General features: G+C 44.6%; 1 protein-coding gene across 1 annotated transcript in view; it reads right to left on the bottom strand.

Annotated features, from left to right (window-relative positions):
- LOC122810618 overlaps positions 1-19,214 on the bottom strand; it is a 703,010-nt gene that overhangs the window by 599,347 nt on the left and 84,449 nt on the right. The window contains exon 3 of the mRNA XM_044082194.1: positions 15,501-15,597. Within this exon, the coding sequence (XP_043938129.1) occupies positions 15,501-15,597 (97 nt within the window). The remainder of the gene's footprint in view (positions 1-15,500; positions 15,598-19,214) is intronic.

Consider the following 19,214-nt stretch of genomic DNA (forward strand, 5'->3'; position numbering starts at 1 on the left):
GGGACCTGGATGACCTTGACAGTACCCTCTCCACTACCTCAAAAGCCGAGGGAGATTCACTGTCTACAGCCTGAGAAAGTAACCTCCTCGGCTCCGAGGATAGGATCGGGGTCGGAGCAGAAGCAATCGGACCCGAGGTAGTGGTGTGCTCTGACCCAATCGGCGCCGAAGACACAACCACCCCCTCGGATCCGATGCTCAACCCTCGCCCCCGAGAGCTCGGATCCGACAAGCTCGAAGGTATAGTCGGCGAAGACACAATCGCTATCGGCGCCGACGTATCCCTGGATCCGAAAGGGCCTGGATCCGATAACTCCGAGACCCGAAAACAGGTCGGAGAAGGAGCGATCGGGGCAAAAATGGGGGCTGCACTCACTCCCAAAGGGGGGGGGGGCATCCCCATCTGCATCTGGGTCTGTAAAAATCTTCGCATCATCCGATCCATGTCTGCTTCGGAGATGCTTCTTGTAGACCGTGAAGAGGCAGTCGAGGCAGGCAGGGAGGGGCGCCTCGAAGACCTCGAGGGAGACCTATCCTCCTCCTCTGGCTCCTGAGAAAAGGAAGGTGAACGGAGCAGAGAGGATGAGGATCCGGAGACCCTCACTGGGGACTTCAGAATTTTTTCAGGCGGAGCCGAGGGATGAGAGTCGGCCCGCCTTTTAGAACTGGGACCCTCTCTGTTTTTGTGCTTCTTCTTCTCCCTGTGGGAAGAAGCACTAGACTCCACAGAGCTGGTACCCGATAAGGGAGGTCGAGTCCCGGGTACAGCTAAGGGAGTAGCCGGCGCAGAAGTTACAGGAGTAGCTTGAACCCGGCTGGGAGAGGAAGAAGAAGCCGATTCCTGGGGGAGTTTTCCCGCCAGGATCAGCTTGTTCTTCCTGTCCCTGAGTGCCCGAGGGTTGAAGGCCGCACATATCTGGCAGGCCTCCGACAGATGAGCTGCCCCCAAGCACAAAACGCATTGAGTGTGGCCATCAGCTGGGGAAAGCTTGTGGCCACACTCAGTACATTTTGAAAATATGGCCTTAGCTTCAGCCATAAGTTCTCTCACACACACACACCCAAACACTAGGGGGGGGGGGAGGGGGAGAGATAAAGTTAAACTAAGGGAAGAAAGTTAGTTTTTTTTTTTTTTTTTTTTTTAAAGGGTTTTAAAGGGATTTTAAAACACACGCGCACAATTTTGAACAAAAAAAAAGTCTATAAATGGAACAATCTCACCAGGCCAGGAGCTCTTCACTAAGAAGCAACTGTCTTTAGCCGCGGCAAAAAACGATCTGAGGTAATGTGGTTGGTAGCAAGGGATTATGGGTAGGGGAGGAGTTAGGTCGGATCCGACTACCCACAGGTTGCAGATCAAATGAAGTAACTACTTCAGATCAAAAATTTCAGGAGTCGGCCAACCGGCACTTGAGAAAGTACAGTTTTGTACCTACCATAAATGTAGATGTTCGAGTGCTAATACAGCTGCAGTCATAACAGATGGGTTCTCCTGCCGTCAGGCGGGTCCTCGGTTGGCCGAATTCCAAAGTCTAGGTCCGGCGTCAGTTGTCGTTGCTTCTTCCCTGACGTCAGCGCGACAGGGGTATAAAAGAACCAGCCGACGCCATGTTCTTCAGTTTTTCTTGCCCCAGATGTCAGGTGCCCCCAGAAGGAAGGCAATACATAAAATTATGAAGTAATGCAATGCAATATAATCAAAAAACAGTAGTTGCAAGCAAATACACCATAAAAGAATACCCCAGGAGGGAGGGAAACCTGGACTGCAGCTGTATTAGCACTCGAACATCTACATTTATGGTAGGTACAAAACTGTACTATGTTCATCGTGCATACAGCTGCAGTCATAACAGATGGGTAGAATCCCAAAGCTAAGAAAGGGGTGGTAGGCACTAGGTGGAACTAGGAAGAGCCAAAATGCCCTGCAAGTCTGCAGTGGCAAAGCCTGCTCTAGATTTGGAGTATAATGGTAGGTTGTAGTGTTTGGAGAAGGTATGCACAGAACTCCAAGTGGCTGCTTCCAAGATATCCTTGGTAGGAACTCCTCTGAGGAAGGCTGCAGAGGTGGCTGTGGCCCTGGTGGAATGAGTTCTAATGCCTGTAGGAACAGTTTTGCCATGAAAGGAATAGCAAAAGTGTATGCAGTGGGCTATCCATTTTGAGATTGTCTTCTTGGAAATTGGCTTTCCTGGAGCTCCTACCGCATAGGCCACAAAGAGCTGTTCTGATTTTCTGAAAGGCTTTGTTCTGTCCAAATAATAACGCAGTTGCCTGTGGATGTCCAAGGAATGTAGTAATCTCTCCCCTTTGTTTTGAGGATTGGGATAAAAAGTAGGTAAATGTATGGCCTGATTTAAAGCTACCCTGGATACCACTTTAGGCATAAAGGAAGGGTCGGTTCGTAATGAAATTCTGTCCTGATGGAAGATGATAAAAGGCTGGACAGCCATGAGGGCCTGTAGTTCTGAAACTCTACGAGCTGAAGTGATAGCCAGAAGGAAAGCTGTTTTCCAGGACAAATATTGCAAATCTGATGAAGCAGCTGGCTCAAAAGGAGGCAAAGTCAGTTTTTCCAGAATGAAATTTAGATCCCAAGCAGGTATTGGTTGTTTCCTTGGAGGTCTTAAATTCTTAGCCCCTCTGAGGAACTGTCTTAAAAGAGGGTGAGAGAATAAAGGAGGATCAGTGTTGTATTCTGCAGAAATGGCTGAGGCATGGATTTTGATGGAGGAGCACCAAGGTCCACTGCTTAGCAGTTCAGCAAAATATTGTAGTATTTGACGTAAATTCAGTTTTCCAGGGTTCTGGCCCTTTTCTCATTCCAGACACAAAAACGTTTCCATTTTGCGGAGTAAGCTTTTCTAGTTGATGGCCTCCTGGCCTCCAAAATGACATCCTGCACCTCCTTGGAGAGTAGGGCCTGCTGTGATGCTAAGGAATCTTCCATGCGGCTAGATTGAGTGTTTTTAGCTGACTGTGAAGAGTTTTGAAGCTGTGCTGAGTCAGAAGAGGCATTAGAGGCAGGGTCCATGGAGGGGAATGAGTCAGGCTCCTCAGGAGTGGGTACCAGTGTTGCCTTGGCCAGTCCGGAGAAATGAGGATCATCTTTGGTCTGTCTGCTCTGGTCTTCAATAGGACTTTGGGCAGCAGAGGAAGAGGTGGGAAGGCATAAACTGTCATTGATGTCCAGCTCAAGCAAATCAAGTCATCACAACAGACGCCTCGGACTACGCCTCGGGTGCGCAAATGACAGACTGGTGCATTCAGGACAAATGGTCCCAAAAAGAAAAGCACCTTCACATCAATCAAAAAGAAATGCTAGCAGTAATAAATGCTATTATAGCTTTCAAGAGAGAGCGTCCACTCTCCAAGCCTTTGGGTGGAAGGTCCTCGAGCAGAATTTTGTCAATTGCTGATTTTTGTGGGAGGCAAAGAGATCTATGTCTGGCCTTCCCCATTCTTGGATTATTTCTGTAAAAACTTTTGGATGCAACATCCATTCGTGTGGAGCTGTCATATTCCTGCTTAGGTTGTCTGCCAGCATGTTTTCCTTGCCTGGCAAGTACTGTGCTTGTAGTTCCATTTGTAAGTCCATGGCCATGTTCCAAAGTGATATAGCCAGTCAGCATAGGGGATAGGAATGTGTTCCTCCCTGCTTGTTTATGTACCACATAACTGTGGTGTTGTCCGTTCTTATCAATAGTTGACCTGGTTGTAGAAGGTCCTTGAAAGCTATAATAGCATTTATTACTGCTAGCATTCCTTTTTGATTGATGTGAAGGTGCTTTTCTTTTTGGGACCATTTGTCCTGGATGCACCAGTCTGTCATGTGCGCCCCCCAGGCGTAGTCAGAGGCGTCTGTTGTGATGACTTTATTTGCTTGAGGCTTGCTGAATGGAAGACCTGTGTCTGCTTGACATGCTTGAGCCCACCACAGAAATTATTTTGCAGACATGGAAGTAGTGGTATAATTGTTTCCAAACTGTGGCTGTGTTGAGACCATATGTTTTTTTAGGTACCATTGTAGTTTTTGATATGCAGCTTTGCACATGGGATTAGCAATATGCAAGATTCCATGAATCCCAGAGCCTGCAGGATTTTCCTTGCAGTCAGCCTGGTGCAATTTGCCAGTGTTTTGAAATATTGAATTAGTTGCCCCTGCTTCTCTGGCGTGAGGTAGGCCATCTGGGTGTTTGTGTCCAAATTGGCACCCAGGAAAATTATATTTCGAGAGGGTATTAGCCTTGATTTCTCTTTGTTGACTGTGTACCCCAGAGAGTTTAATAACATTATTACATAAGCCAGATGTTTCAGAAGAATGTGCTTGCTGTCCGCTTGGATCAGGCAGTCGTCCAAATACGGGTATATTTGTATCCCTTGAAGTCTGCAGTAGGCAATTACTGATACCAGGCATTTTGTGAATACTCTGGGCGCAGTAGATAAGCCAAAGGGCAATGCAGAGAATTGATAATGGGTTGAACCTGCAAGAAATCTGAGGTATCTTCTGCAATTTTGTCTGATTGGGACATGCAGGTATGCCTCCTTGAGGTCCAATGTTACCAGCCAAGACTCCCTGCCCAGCATGGGAAGAAGTTGCTGTAGAGTGAGCATCTTGAATTTTGGTGCAGTAGGAATGTGTTTAGGATGGAAAGATCCAAAATAGGTCTCCAATCTTTTCCCTTCCTTGGCACCAGAAATAGCCTGGAATAAAAACCTTGACCTTGTTCGTGTGTAGATACCTCTTGAATAGCTTTCATGTTTATAAGATCTGAAATTTGCTTTTGTGCCTCTGCCCTTTGGTTGTGTGGCAGTTTTGGCATGCCTCTCATTTTTGGAAGGGTATGAAAGTGGAATTTGTAGCCTCTGTTTATAATGTCCAGGATCCATTTGTCCTTTATGACAACATGCCAATTTTTTGAGAATAGTGCCAGCTTTCCTCCTAAGGGGGCTGCCATTTGAGACCTGGTTGGCCTGCAAAGGGGAAAGTCATTGGGTATGCTTTCTGAAAGATTGTGAGTTGTCCTCACCACCTCTTTGTGTAGGAGCTTGCCATTGTCTGCCTCTGTACGATCCTTGTGGTTGTCCTCTGCCCTCGGGCCTGTATCTGCCTCTTTGGGGTCTGTCCGTGGCAGGAAAGGACCAGTTTATGGAAGGCCAATTTCTACTAAAACGTGGTAGTTGAACCTGCAGAAATTCTTTCACAGTTTGCACTGATTTAGCTTTTTCCTCCATTTTTCGTAATACTTCCTCAGCATTTGCCCCAAATAGTACATCCTTTTGAAGAGGGGCATCTAGTAATTTAGCTTTGACATGATCAGGCAAGGTTTGTTCCTTGAGCCAAGCATGCCTGCGTATGACTGAGCCTGTAACAGCAGCTCTACATGAGGCCTCTAGAGCATCAAAACCACATTGTAAGGTATGTTTACCCACTTGTTCTGCACTATGCATCAAATCCTGCAACTCCTTCAAGTCTGGTTGTTCAGGTTGTGACATTTTACTTTTCAATTGAGATAACAGAAACTGTTGGTATTTTAGCATATGAAACTGACAGTTTAAGGCCCTCATGGTTAAGGTAGCCGAGGTATATACCTTTTTTCCCCACCTTTCTAAGGATCTGGAATCTCTCTCGGAAGGCAATGGATTTTTGGCAACGGAAGCCTTAACTCCCTTGGGTCCCTGTGAGATGGTTTCTAGGTCAGCAGCATGGCTTTTGTAAAGAAATTGGTGAGAGTCAGGAACACTGTAGTACCTGTCAAGCTTAACTGGAGCTGGAGGTAGAGAGTCCGGATTAAGGCAGGCCTCCGAGTAAACATCATCTAGGATGTCCAACACAGGAGGTATGGCCAGAGGCCTGTGCTGGGGTAACAAAATGAATTCCCTGAGCCTTTTCTTGGAATCTGAATAATCCTGGCCTTTTCTTGGAATCTGAATAATCCTGGCCTTCCCAGTGGAAGTGTTCCCTTAAGGTATGCAAAGTTTCCCCAAATGAGAAATCCTCAGGGGGGGGGGATACAGAAGGAATGGACTCCTCTGCATCAGAGTTTTCAAAATGGGAGTAAGCCTGTTCCTGATCATCAGAGTGTTCTGAAATAATGGATCCCTGATCAGAGGAGGGGGAATCTTCCTCCACTCTGGGCCTTTTGTCCGGAGGTGGCCGAGAACCTCTGATTAGAGTAATTAAATCCTCAGCCATTTTAAGCATCTGTCTCTTAGGCATGGGGCCTGGAGATGGGCCCTGTGTAACTCATCTCTTAGGGTGCATGGTTGCTTTAGACTTGGTGAAAGCCTTGGAGAAAGAAGAGGAAGGTCTGAAGACACCTTGAGTGGAGGGAGGTGGACCTGTCCACATTCTGTGTTTCAACGCCAAGAGTGGCTTCGGTATCTGTAGTCGGGGTGTGGGCCGAGGAGCCTGCGACCTCAGGTACAGAAGACACCGCCAAAGATGTGTCGTCGGTAGTCAGGGGCTGCGTAGGTGCCTCACTGAGAACCGGACCTCGTGTAGTCGGCTTTGGCGTGGTGTCAGCAGAGGCCGCGGACCTCGAGTGTCAGTCCTTGTCTTTGTGTTTTTTAGACAAAACCGGTGTCGGAGTATCCGACGACATGGTATAGTTAAATGCTTTCCCAAAAAAATGCTGGGCGAACTCCGCCCGACACTTAATAGTGCGTTTGTTGAATGTAGCACAACAGTGACAGACCGAGACGTCGTGGTCTGGGCCTAAACAAGGTATACAGAGGGAATGGAAATCCTTATGCGGTATTTGCTTCCCACAAGAAATACAATTATTAACTTTGTCTGACATCGGTCTGAGGCAAGAAAAGTTTCAACGGGTACTTAGCTTTAAGAAGACTTGGTTTCCAAATTTTCGTAATCTCAGGAGCTGGCCGACCGGCACTTGCGAACTGCTTCTGCTTCGGGCACCGCGTGGCAAGAAAGACTGGAGAACATGGCGTCGGCTGGTTCTTTTATAGCCCTGTCGCGTTGACGTCAGGGAAGAAGCGACGCCGGACCTAGACTTTGGAATTCGGCCGACCGAGGACCCGCCTGACGGCAGGAGAACCCATCTGTTATGACTGCAGCTGTATGCACGATGAACATCTGCTTCAGGCACCGCACGGCAAGAAAGACTGATGTAATGGCGGCTGCATGTTTTACACCTCTGACGACCTGACGTCATGGAAGAAGGGACAGCAACCAATGCAGGACCCAAGAATTTGTTAATCAGGCCGACTGAGGGCTACTGCAAGCAGATAACCCAAATGTGATGACTGCAACAGTGAAACGCGAAGAACATCCAGGACTGCAACAGTGAATACACTCGAACATCCACATTTATGGTAAGTGTACACAACTGTACTATGTTCTTTGTGTTTCACTGTTGCAGTCATTACATTTGGGTAGATTCCCAAAGCTAAGATGGGGAGGAGGCAGTTATTGAGCATTAGGACTGGCTATTAGGCCCTGCAAGACTGCAGTGGCAAAACCATCTCTGGATTTAGAAAAAATTGGCAAGTGGTAATGCTTGGTGAAGGTATGTACAGAACTCCAGGTAGCAGCTTCTAGCATGTCCCTGGTAGGGACACCTCTGAGAAAGGCTGTAGAGGAATATGCAGCCCTGGTTGAATGTGGTCTAATCCCCTGTAGGGTAGATTTTCCATGGTGCTTATAGCAGAAATGAATGCAATGGCCTATCCATTTACAAATTATTTGCTTTGAAATGGCCTTCCCCTCTGCCCCTGCAGCAAATGCAACCAGCAGTTGTTCAGATTTCCTGAGAGGCTTGGTCCTGTCCAAGTAAAATCTAAGTTGTCTGTGCACGTCCAAGGAGTGCAGTATTCATTCCCCTTTGTTCTGTGGATTAGAAAAGAAGGTTGGCAAATGGACTGATTAAAGGCCACACTGGACACCACTTTGGGCATAAAGGATGTATTGGTCCTGAGTGACACCCTGTCCGCATGAAAGATGATGAAAGGCTCCACTGCCATGAGGGCCTGTAATTCAGACACCCTTCTTGCTGAAGTGATGGCTAGTAGGAAGGCTGTTTTCCAAGAAAGAAATTTCAACTCAGCAGTTGCAGCTGGCTCAAAAGGAGGTAGAGTGAGCTTTTCCAATACAAAGTTAAGGTCCCAAGGCAGGAGTAGGAGCTCTCCTGGGTGGTCTTAAAATTTTGGCCCCTCTGAGGAACTGTTTCAGTAGGGGGTGAGAGAAGAGGGGTGGCTCAGTATTATAATGTGCTGAAATGGCTGAGGCATGAATTTTAATGGAAGAGAAGGAAAGGCCCTTGTGAAGCATATCTGTTGAGTACTGAAGAATATGCGGTAAACTGGGCACTGTTGTGCCCAACCCCTGAGTCTGGCTCCAGGAACAAAATATTTTCCCCTTCTCAGCATATTATTTTCTAGTACTAGGCCTCCTTGCCTCTAGGATAACATCCAGCACTTGTTTACTGAGGGATGGTATAGGAGAACTCAGGTAATTAGCCAGGCTGCCAGGTTCATGGTTTGAAGCTGGGGGTACAGAATCTGGCCCTCCTGCTGGGATAGCAGGGAAGGAGTCTGAGGCAGGTGCAATGGTTCCAGTAGTGACATACTGCTCCAGAGGGGTACCAGTGTTGGCATGGCCAGTCTGGTGCAATGACTATTGTCCTTGGTTTGTCCTGTTTGATCTTTAGTAAAACTTTTGAGATGAGAGGCAGAGGGGGAAAGGCATAAACTGAGAGGCTTTTCCAGGTAAAGGACAGGGCATCCACTTTCCAAGCTTGGCTGTGGGGAGTCCTTGTGCAGAATTTGTTCAAATGGTAGTTCTTTGGGAAGGCAAACAGGTCTATCTCTGGGCTCCCCCATTTTTCTCAGAATATTGAATACCTTTGGCTCCAGTTTCCACTCGTGTGGGTCCATGAGATTTCTGCTTAGGTCGCCTGCCAGAGTATTTAGCTTGCCTGGCAAGGAATTGAGCTTGTAGGTGCACTTGGTAGCTCAAGGCTGTGTTCCACAGAGCCATGGCTAGTCTGCATAGGGGGTATGAGTGGGTTCTCCCCTGCTTATATACCACATAACAGTGGTGTTGTCCGTCTTTATCAATAATTGTCCTGGAAGAATGTGGCCCTTGAAGGCTGTCAGAGAATTCTGTACAGCTAACATTTCTTTTTGACTGATATGCAGGTGTATTTGTCTTAGGTTTCATTTGCCCTGAATGCAGTGCCCTGCCAAGTGAGCCCCCCATGCATAGTCTGATGCGTCTGTTGTTAGGTTTTAGGTGGCAGGGGGTAGAGTGAATGGCAGTCCCTTGTTGTGGAGGCAGGCCTCTACCCATCAAAGGATCTCTGTCTTTATACAACGAATAATGGGAATCATTGATTCCAGGACCTGAGAATGTTGATAGCATAGGCTTTTTAGCTGATATTGTAGTTTCCTCATATGCAGTCCTGCACGTGGAATAGTAGAATGCAAGAGGCCATGAACCCCAGGGCTTGCAGTATTTTCCTTGCAGATAGCTGGGTCTTTGTGGCCAGTAGTTTTGAAGTAGGCAGTCAAACTTCTTTCTCTGGCGTGAGGTAGGCCATCTGGGAAGTTGTATTCAAGCTTACTCCCAGGAATACACTTTGTTGGCAGGGTACTAGGTGAGATTTTTTTTCATTTATGGTGTACCCCAGTGAGGTTAGCAGTTTTTTTATAAATGCCAGATGATTTAATAGTATGTCCTGGCTTTCTGCCTGAATTAGACAATCATCCAGGTATGGATATATTTGAATATTTCTTTGCCTGCATAATGCAATGACTGGAGCTAGGCACTTTGTGAATACCATGGGCGCAGTAGATAAAGGGCAGTGCAGAGAACTGATAGTCCATGTAGCCTGCTCTGAAGCATAGGTATTTTTCTGCAGGATTCCCTTATTGGGATACACAGATAAGATTCCTTTAAATCTAATGTTGCCAACCAGGCATTTTTCCCTAGCATGGGAAGCAGCTGATGAAGAATTAGCATTTTTAATTTTGGGATTACCAAATAGGTGTTTAGGATAGACGAGTCCAGGATAGGACACCAGGTATTGCATTTTCTGGGCACCAGGAAAAGTCTTGAGTAAAAACCTTGTCCCCAATCCTCTTTTGGAACAGGTTGAATAGCCCTGATACTTAGAAGATTGAGACCTTCTTACCCCATCTGTCCAGGGCCCTGGAATCTCTTTCAGAGGTGGGGGTATAGCATTAGTAGTCTTAATGCCTTTGGGTCCCTGTGAAATGGTCTCTGGATCCGCAGTAGGATTCTTAAAGAGGAACTTGTTAGAGTCAGGTATTGTGTAATACCTGTCAGGTTTCCTGGGAGCTGGAAGTAAAGTGTCTGGGGCCAGGCTAGATTCCATAAAGGCATCATCTACAATGTCCAGTACAGGAGGGATAAGCTAAAGGCCTGTACTGAGGTAGGAGTAAGAACTCCCTAAGTCTCTTTTTGGAGTCAGAGTAATCCTGGCTTTCCCAGCGGAAATGCTCCCTAAGAGTATGCAAAGTTTCACCAAAAGAGAAATGTTCTGGAGGGGAAGCAGAGGGAATGAGTCCTCTGCATCAGAATCCTCATAGGTAGATAAGGGCAAATCCTGGTCATCAGAAGAAACAGAAATTTCAGAATCCTGATCTGAAGAATCAGAAGGAAAATCGGCTCTAGGTCTCTTAGAGGGAGATGGGTGGCTTCCCCTGATTAGAGTAATAAGGTCTTCAGCCATTCTTATCATTTGTTTTTTAGGCATAGGGGCCTGACCATGCGGTCTGGGCGTTGGTTTTCTAGGTGTGGATCGAGTTTTAGGCCTTGAAGAAGATGGCGTCGATTTGATATGTAAGTCAGTAGGCCTGAATACACCCCCAGAAGCCAGCTGCACAGCGGCTCCGGACGCATCCAAGGTAGAGACATCCGCAGGTTCCATAGTCGAAGAAGCATCTCATGGCATACCAGACTCCGAATGGGTCTCAGTAGAGGCCTGCGAATCTGAAGTAGCGGGTATCAGGGGCTGCAAAAGCGCCTGAGTACCGGCGAATTGGCGACTAGCTTAACGGAAGCGTCGTCGGCAGCTTTGGACCTATGCAGTCTGTCTCTGTCTTCATCTTTGCATTTTTTTGGAGTTTCGGTAGTCGGGTGGCTTACCGAAGCCATTTCTGGATAATTGAGCAGAGTACCGAAACAGATGCGAAAATGAACAGACGACGAATAGTTAGAGGGTTGAATAAGGCACAAAACTGACAGCAAGGGACGTTGTGGTCTGGGCCTAAGCAAGGAATGCAGTATGAATGAAAATCTTTATGAAGTATTCGCTTTCCACAAGAAATACAATTGTTAACTTTTACTGACATCGGTTTAGAGCAAGAAAAAGGATCCCCAACTGGGTACTTAGCTTATTCAAAAACTTCGGATCTGAAACTCGAAAATGAAAATTTCAGGAGTCGGCCAACCGGCACTTGCGAACTGCTTCTGCTTCAAGCACTGCACGGCAAGAACGACTGATGTAATGGCGTCGGCTGCATGCTTTGTACCCCTGACTACCGGACGTCATGGAAGATGAGACAGCAACCGACGCAGGACCCAAGACTTTGATAATTAGGCCGACTGAGGGCTACCTGCAAGCAGATAACCCAAATGTAATGACTGCAACAGTGAAACATGAAGAACATCTCCTCATTAACTGTATTATATTAGTGAATACAACTAAAATATACATCATGTTTTGTTGCAAATGCAATGTGTACTTTTGTTATGGATGTTTATGCTTTGTTAAAAATGCAACTTCTAGTCTTTGTTATAACAGGTTTTGTTGGCTCTGCCTTCTTGGCCTGGTTTGTGGCTGGAAAGGCTCTACAGACATTATACTTAAATGGTTAACAAATGTAATATGTGAATAAAAATAAATCTTATATAAACCTGAAGTGTACTGTTTTTCTAAGAGTCTAAAAGAACCTGTGGTAATAATGTAATCCATTCTGATCTGCTGGAATCTTTTGGATAGCTGTTTTCCAGAGTAGGATTAAGACTTCTTTTCCTGCCACACCTTTTTGACGGGGTTAGACTTTGGCAAAGCAAGAAAGTGGGGTTGGAAAGAAGTATGAATGGATTGTGTAACCTCTAGATAACACTATCCTTATCTACTTGTCCTGCATAATGGCTATCCTCACCTGTAAGAAGAAGGACAGATGGCTCCCTGAATACCTGCAGAGTTGGACACTCAGACAGATTCTCAGGGCTTCTGTTGATGTCCCTGAATTGAGAATGCGGTTCCCTGCTGTTACAGATTATTTCTTCCTCAGCCTCTGTACTGGTGACCATTCCAAAATTTACTCCTGTATCTTTGGTTCCTCTTTGGCCTTCAATTATTATCCTACTGTTAGCGATGCCTAATCTAGAGCGGACATGGGCTCTCCTTTGTCCGTGAAAAGGTGCACTGAGGGCTATGAAATTTCATACCAATAGCCAAAAAGGTCTTCTCTTTCCCTTCCATGTTCTTCAGGTGTGTCTAAAAAGGGGCAGATTCATGAAAGGAGGCAATTTGCACATGTTGCTTCAATCTCCTCAGCAAAAGCCAAAAACGAGATCAAGGTGTAACAACAAAAAGAAAGAAAAACGGCTCCTGCATTTTAAGTCAAACTCTCAGCTACACTGAAAGCTAATCTCATCTTGAGGCTGGTGATACATGACCCAACTGCCAAATTTGGCTGCTAATTCTGTTTTAGCTATCCATCCACCAAATGAGCCAATCACAGAGGCATCTTGTCAGCTAGCTCCCATGGAACATAACCATATGCAATAAATAGTTTGCAGCCTTGAAAGTGAAGGTCACAAACACACTTCTCAAATCTATCCATGGCCCAGACTACTTACCTCTGGGATGGACAGCAGGGTTCAGTGAAGTAAGAGCATTTTTAAGGGCAGGAGCAGTAGTCACAAAAGAATCAGGTTTAAAATTTCCGTCTAATAAATCTGAAAATTAGGAGGCTGAAGGATACTTTCTCTCTGCTTGGAACAGGTTCCATAACATCAAGGGATGTCTTCCTCATCAGTTTTACCATTTTATCTACTGGCAAGACCATGCAAAAAGATGTCTCTGGAGACCATAAATCCTCCTGCAGTCTCTTTTGAGGAAATTATAGTGAATATATGTGGATCATCTCCTTTTATGCCTCATCATTTCTTAAATGTTGCCATATTGGGATTATCAGGGGGCTTCTTAATTTTCGATATCTAGGGTGGAAGATTCCAAAGAAAAGACTACATGCTTGCACTTGCATAAATGTTTAATACCAGGCCTCAGAGGTGATGTGTCTGAAGATGATGAGGAAATTGGATTAGGTCAGGGTACCACTGGGAGGCCCTGTGTGACACTAATGAGCCCTCTACCATCTAATCCAAGAAGGTGGATAGCTAGAGGCCAATGCAAAGAGACTTTGCATAACGCGTCAAGGCCAACATCATAAGAGATGCAGCTGTAAAGGGTGGAAAATGCAGAACTGTCTGCATTGACAATGTTTACATCGGCACTAATGCAGTTCTTGAAGCCAAGAGCATCAGTCCCAATAGCTACAAGGCTTAAGTCACCCAAGGCTGTCAAACACAGACAGGCCGGACATCAAGCTCAGTGCTGAGGGGCTGGCCCCTGACACTGGGTCTGACAAACTCAGCAACCCTTGGTCTCGTCTACAAATGCTTAATGGCCAAAAACGCTGATGCAGGCACTGACAGAGAGAAGGGTTAGCATCAAGTTTGACCCCAGAGGACCTGATCTCTGACATTGGGACCAACAGTCCCTTCTACATTAAAACCATCACAACTGTGGCCCTAAGGTCAATACCACAGTGTAAGCAGAAAGGTATCTCAGTGTAACCGTTAACACCACAGATCAACAGAGGCTTTCTCAGGATCGGCACTAGGTTCAACAGGGACAGCAAGGACAAAAATGGGATAATCTTATAGAAATGAGGAATGACCCTCTGTTTTCTACAATTACAGTGGGTTTTATTAGACAGCCTGTGACATCCAGTTAATTTCCCACCGGATTGGCACCAATATGTGATGCCCCCCCCCCCCCACTTAAAATCAGAGTTCATATTTAAGGAGCCTCAATCCTCAGCAATGACTCCAGCTTGGGAGCATCATGGAAAACACCAGAGCATAGAGCACACAAGAATAAAATTTCACAATTTCCCTTAAGTGCACAACAGGAACATGTTCTATTTCGTGGGACTGGACTATATACCTCTGTCTACCTGAAATGTAATCCTTTATTATACACTTCAGACAATGTTTTCCAGTTTAAGACCTCCAACTCACTCGCACTCAAAATAACTTTAAATATCACACACTCAAACACTTACGGAAGGCCCGACAGACTTCTAGCTGTCTCTCCACCCCAATACAAATGGTAACACTGCCACCAGTCAGACAGGTCCACACGCCCTCCAAAGGGTGATCAATTATTAAAAATTAAATATCAAAACAAATGCTAGCTACGACCAGAAGCAGCCAGGGATTCAAGGTGACCTGGGGAATATCAAACAGATATAAACACTCTCTAATCTCTGACAAATACACTGATTGCCCAGCCACAATGTAAAGTATTGAAAAACATTTAATAGGTAAAATGATTATTAAAAATGTAAATCAATAACTTTCAATAAACACCAGAATTCAATCACCAGAAATATAAAATTAAACTGTACGACAGAAGTCCATCATTTTAGAAAAACTCTAAACTTTCCTAATCTAACTAAAGAATACTGTCCCTGATCTAATTAAAAACATAGCAGCAAGGCAAAGCCAGGCTTACAGTTTTTGGTGAGTCATTTTTTCAGGTATCCACTGCACAGCACTGTAACTGGCTACAACTCTTAATTACTGCCCTTCAACTGACTTCAGCAGTCTCTTTCATAATCCAGGTTAACAGTCAACTATCATTTTAAAAATAACAATCAGCTGTTTGAAAAAGTACTTTTTCATGCCAATCCTCTGTTCAAATAGTCACACAGCAACAAGGAACATTCTAATGACATCACCTGTGATCAGCTGATTCTCCGCAGACAGTTTGTACTTTAGAATCTCCCACACAAACATGTGCAATTGGAAATGTATCAAAACACTGACAGATTTTTTAAACATTTTGTATAAACAGAGAAATACTCAACATTTTAAAAACTTATTTACATTTTACATGTTCACAATTATATATGCTGGCATACAATACAAGTTAATCACAGAACATAAACATATCTCCTGCCAGACATGCTAACACAGATTACCATGTTTTTATTTTTCTTCACACAGCCTATAATTCTACAGGCTTGTACTTGAGGGCAGCTTTTCAAAGAAATACAGTAAATGGTGGCAGACACTTATAAACTACTGTTCTCTACTACTGTAATACTCTTACAGTTAATAGCAGCAGTCATTTGTGAACTGATGCTTCTCATATACTGTAGCATTCTTTTTTAAACAACTTCATAAAAATATTTAACAAAAAAATGTTTCTTACCAGTGCTGAAGTTGAAATTCTGTCTGCCATCTTCTAGCCTCTGAATGCGTTCTACAAGCTCACTGTACATGTTGTCATACAGTAACAGCTTTTCGCTCTGAAATGAGAAATTAGCAAACACAGCATGTTTCTGATGCTTATGCAAAAAGTTATATACTCAACATAATGCATCTGTGTTTCTGTTTTTGTCGTTCCTGTACCAAAAGGATCCAATTTTGCCCACTTCTAAAGACTTAGCTCTGTAGCTTGAGCTCCTCCCCTACCCATAATCCTATTCTTTAGTTTGAATTATCTCAGAGTTTGCCCTCTATTCAGCCTATCATACTGTCCATAGCACTGTAGTGAGTAATAAAAAACAATTACCAATACATTTCCAGTTACTCCGCAAGGAAGGAAGGAAGAAAGAAAGAAAGAAAAGACTGGAGCTCATCAAAAGGCAGGCAAACATGACACACTTCAGGTCGAACTTTGAGATCAGAAAGTAAAAACTTTCAAACAGGAAGGGGGTTGGAGGGCAGAAGGTTGAGTAAGGACAAAAACAGACAACACAGATGCATCTTTATAGTGAGTACATAACTTCAGTATCTGATGTTGTCTTTTTCGTCCTTTACACAACTAATGAGACAGAGTCCCTAGCTATATAAAGGGTGATCTTCAAGGAAGGATATTCCAAAATACAATTAAGCCAAATGCTGCCCTATTTTAAGACAAGATGTCCAATTTGTAGCAAGCAATGAAGGTATAAATATTAGACCAAATGTCAGCTATGGAAGCTCTGGACCAAAAAGCAGAGGATGTGGCCACATATCTGGTGGAATGAACCTTTAGAGATTTAGAGAGTGCCAACCTCTTCTTGTATAGATAAAGGAAATGCAATCAATGAGCTATCTGGCTAAAGTCTCCTTTGAAACTGATCTGGCCCAATTTGACTTTGGAAAAGGTAACAAATAGTTGGTTTGAGTTTTTTGAAATCTTATGTTCTGTAAAGATGGAACTTATGTTGTCTCTGAACATCCAGAAGGTATAGCCGACATTCTCCTGCGCTGGAAAATTTTGGAAAGAGAACAGGAAGGTTGATGAACTGATTTATACCCATTTCAGAGGCTACCTTAGGTATAAAGAATGATTTTTATGGAGAGATAGTGTCCTTGTGAAAGATCAGATATGATGTCTTAGAAGAGAAAGTCTGGAGCTCTGGTATCCATCTGGCCAACATGATCGCAACCAGAGAAACATTTCCAAGACAAAAATGGTAAGTTCACGTTGGCAGCTAGCTCAAAGTGGGGTTGAGTTTGGGTTTGAAGAAGTATTGTTAAATGCCATGGAGGAGTATGATCCTTAACAGGGATTGGAGTAAAAACATACCTTTGAGAAAGGCTTTGTGTAATTTAGATGATGCCAGAGAAAAGCACTCATCTCTCAACACCAATGCCCGAGCTAGCTATTGCAGACCATGTCCATCCACTGAAGTGACAAACTAAAGAGGAGGACTATGTGTAAGGGGAGGAGCTTGAGCTACGGAGACAAGTCTTTAGAAGTGGCCGATGTTGGAAGTAAGGTCGTATGTGATCGGTTTGGAAAAAGACATTGTCAGCTCTATACAGAACAACAATGTAAATTATATGTGATTAAAGGTTAGAGCTTTAGGGACATAACTCTGTGAAGCCAAACTCTATTTTGTGAAAATAATTTCATGACATTCCTTGAAAAGTAACTAATGGACATGCAAGAAGCTGCAGTCAACGCCCACCCACCCAAACACAAGCAGACTCTTAAGAGCAGCAGCTTTTTCCCTACAACAGACCAGTAGTAAAAAAAAATCACAGAAAAGTGACTGGAAATATTATCTTTGGGCTTCTGACATAGGTAGAAGGTGGGGGTGTGCAATGACAAACAGATGTGCAAACTTCAGAAATTTGCTGTATGATGACATCTAAGATGAGAGAGGCTTCAAATGTTACAGCTTATGTGTTGATGAGGTAAAATCACTAATGTCTCAAATGCTGATGCCTGCTTGGGGATACAGTAGAAAGTACAGTTTTGTACCTACCATAAATGTAGATGTTCGAGTGCTAATACAGCTGCAGTCATAACAGATGGGTTCTCCTGCCGTCAGGCGGGTCCTCGGTCGGCCGAATTCCAAAGTCTAGGTCCGGCGTCGGTTGTCGTCGCTTCTTCCCTGACGTCAGTGCGACAGGGGTATAAAGGAACCAGCAGACGCCATTTTCTTCAGTTTTTCTTGCCCCAGATGTCAGGTGCCCCCAGAAGGAAGGCAATACATAAATTTATGTAATAGTGCAGTGCAATATAATCAAAAAACAGTAGTTGCAAGCAAATACACCATAAATGAATACCCCACTCAAGTTGTATGAGGAGGTGTTAGCCAATAGGCCTGTCCCAAGAGGGGAAGGAGGGAAACCTGGACTGCAGCTGTATTAGCACTCTAACATCTACATTTATGGTAGGTACAAAACTGTACTGTGTTCATCGTGCATACAGCTGCAGTCATAACAGATGGGTAGAATCCCAAAGCTAAGGGTGGTAGGCACTAAGTGGAACTAGGAGGAGCCAGGATGCCCTGCAAGACTGCAGTGGCAAAGCCTGCTCTAATTTTGGAGTATAATGGTAGGTGGTAGTGCTTGGAGAAGGTATGCACAGAACTCCAAGTGGCTGCTTCCAAAATATCTTTGGTAGGAACTCCTCTGAAGAAAGCTGCAGAGGTAGCTGTGGCCCTTGTGGAGTGAGATCTGATGCCTGCAGGTACAGTTTTACCATGAAAAGAGTAACAAAAGTGTATGCAGTGGGCTATCCATTTTGAGATTGTCTGTTTGGAAATTGGCTTCCCTTGAGCTCCTAAGGCGTAGGACACAAAGTTGTTCTGATTTTCTGAAAGGCTTTGTTCTGTCCAAATAATAGCATAGCTGTCTGTGGACGTCCAAGGAATGTAGTAGTCTCTCCCCTTTGTTTTGAGGATTAGGGTAAAAGGTAGGTAAGTGAATAGCCTGATTCAGAGCTACCCTGGATACCACCTTTGGCATAAAGGACGGATTGGTTCGTAAGGAAACTCTGTCCTGATGGAAAATGATGAAAGGCTGCACAGACATGAGGGCTTGTAGTTCCGATACCCTGCGAGCTAAGGTGATAGCCAGGAGGAAGGCGGTTTTCCAGGACAAATATTGCAAATCTGTTGAGGCAACTGGCTCAAAAGGAGGCAAGGTCAGCTTTTCTAGAATGAAATTGAGGTCCCAAGCAGGTATTGGCGGTTTCCTTGGGGGTTTTATATTCTTAGCCACTCTGAGGAACTGTCTTAAAAGGGGATGAGAGAATAAAGGAGGATCAGTGTTGTATTCTGCAGAAATGGCTGAGGCATGGATTTTGATGGAGGAGAATGAAAGTCCACTGCTTAGCAGCTCAGCTAGATACTGTAATATTAGAGGTAAATTCAGTATTCCAGGATTCTGGCCCTTTTTCTCATTCCAGGCACAAAATCACTTCCATTTTGCGGAGTAAGCTTTCCTAGTAGAAGGCCTTCTGGCCTCCAAAATGACATCCTGCACCTCCTTGGAAATTAGGGTCTGTTGTGAAGTTAAGGAATCTTCCATGCGGCCAGATTGAGTGTTTTCAGCTGACTGTGAAGAGTTTTGAAGCTGTGCTGAGTCAGAAGAGGCATTAGAGGTAGGGTCCATGGTGGGGAATGTGTCAGGCTCCTCAGGA

Source organism: Protopterus annectens, chromosome 9.part0, assembly GCF_019279795.1.
Source record: "Protopterus annectens isolate FY-2018-M chromosome 9.part0, PAN1.0, whole genome shotgun sequence".
Lineage (NCBI taxonomy): Eukaryota > Metazoa > Chordata > Ceratodontiformes > Protopteridae > Protopterus > Protopterus annectens.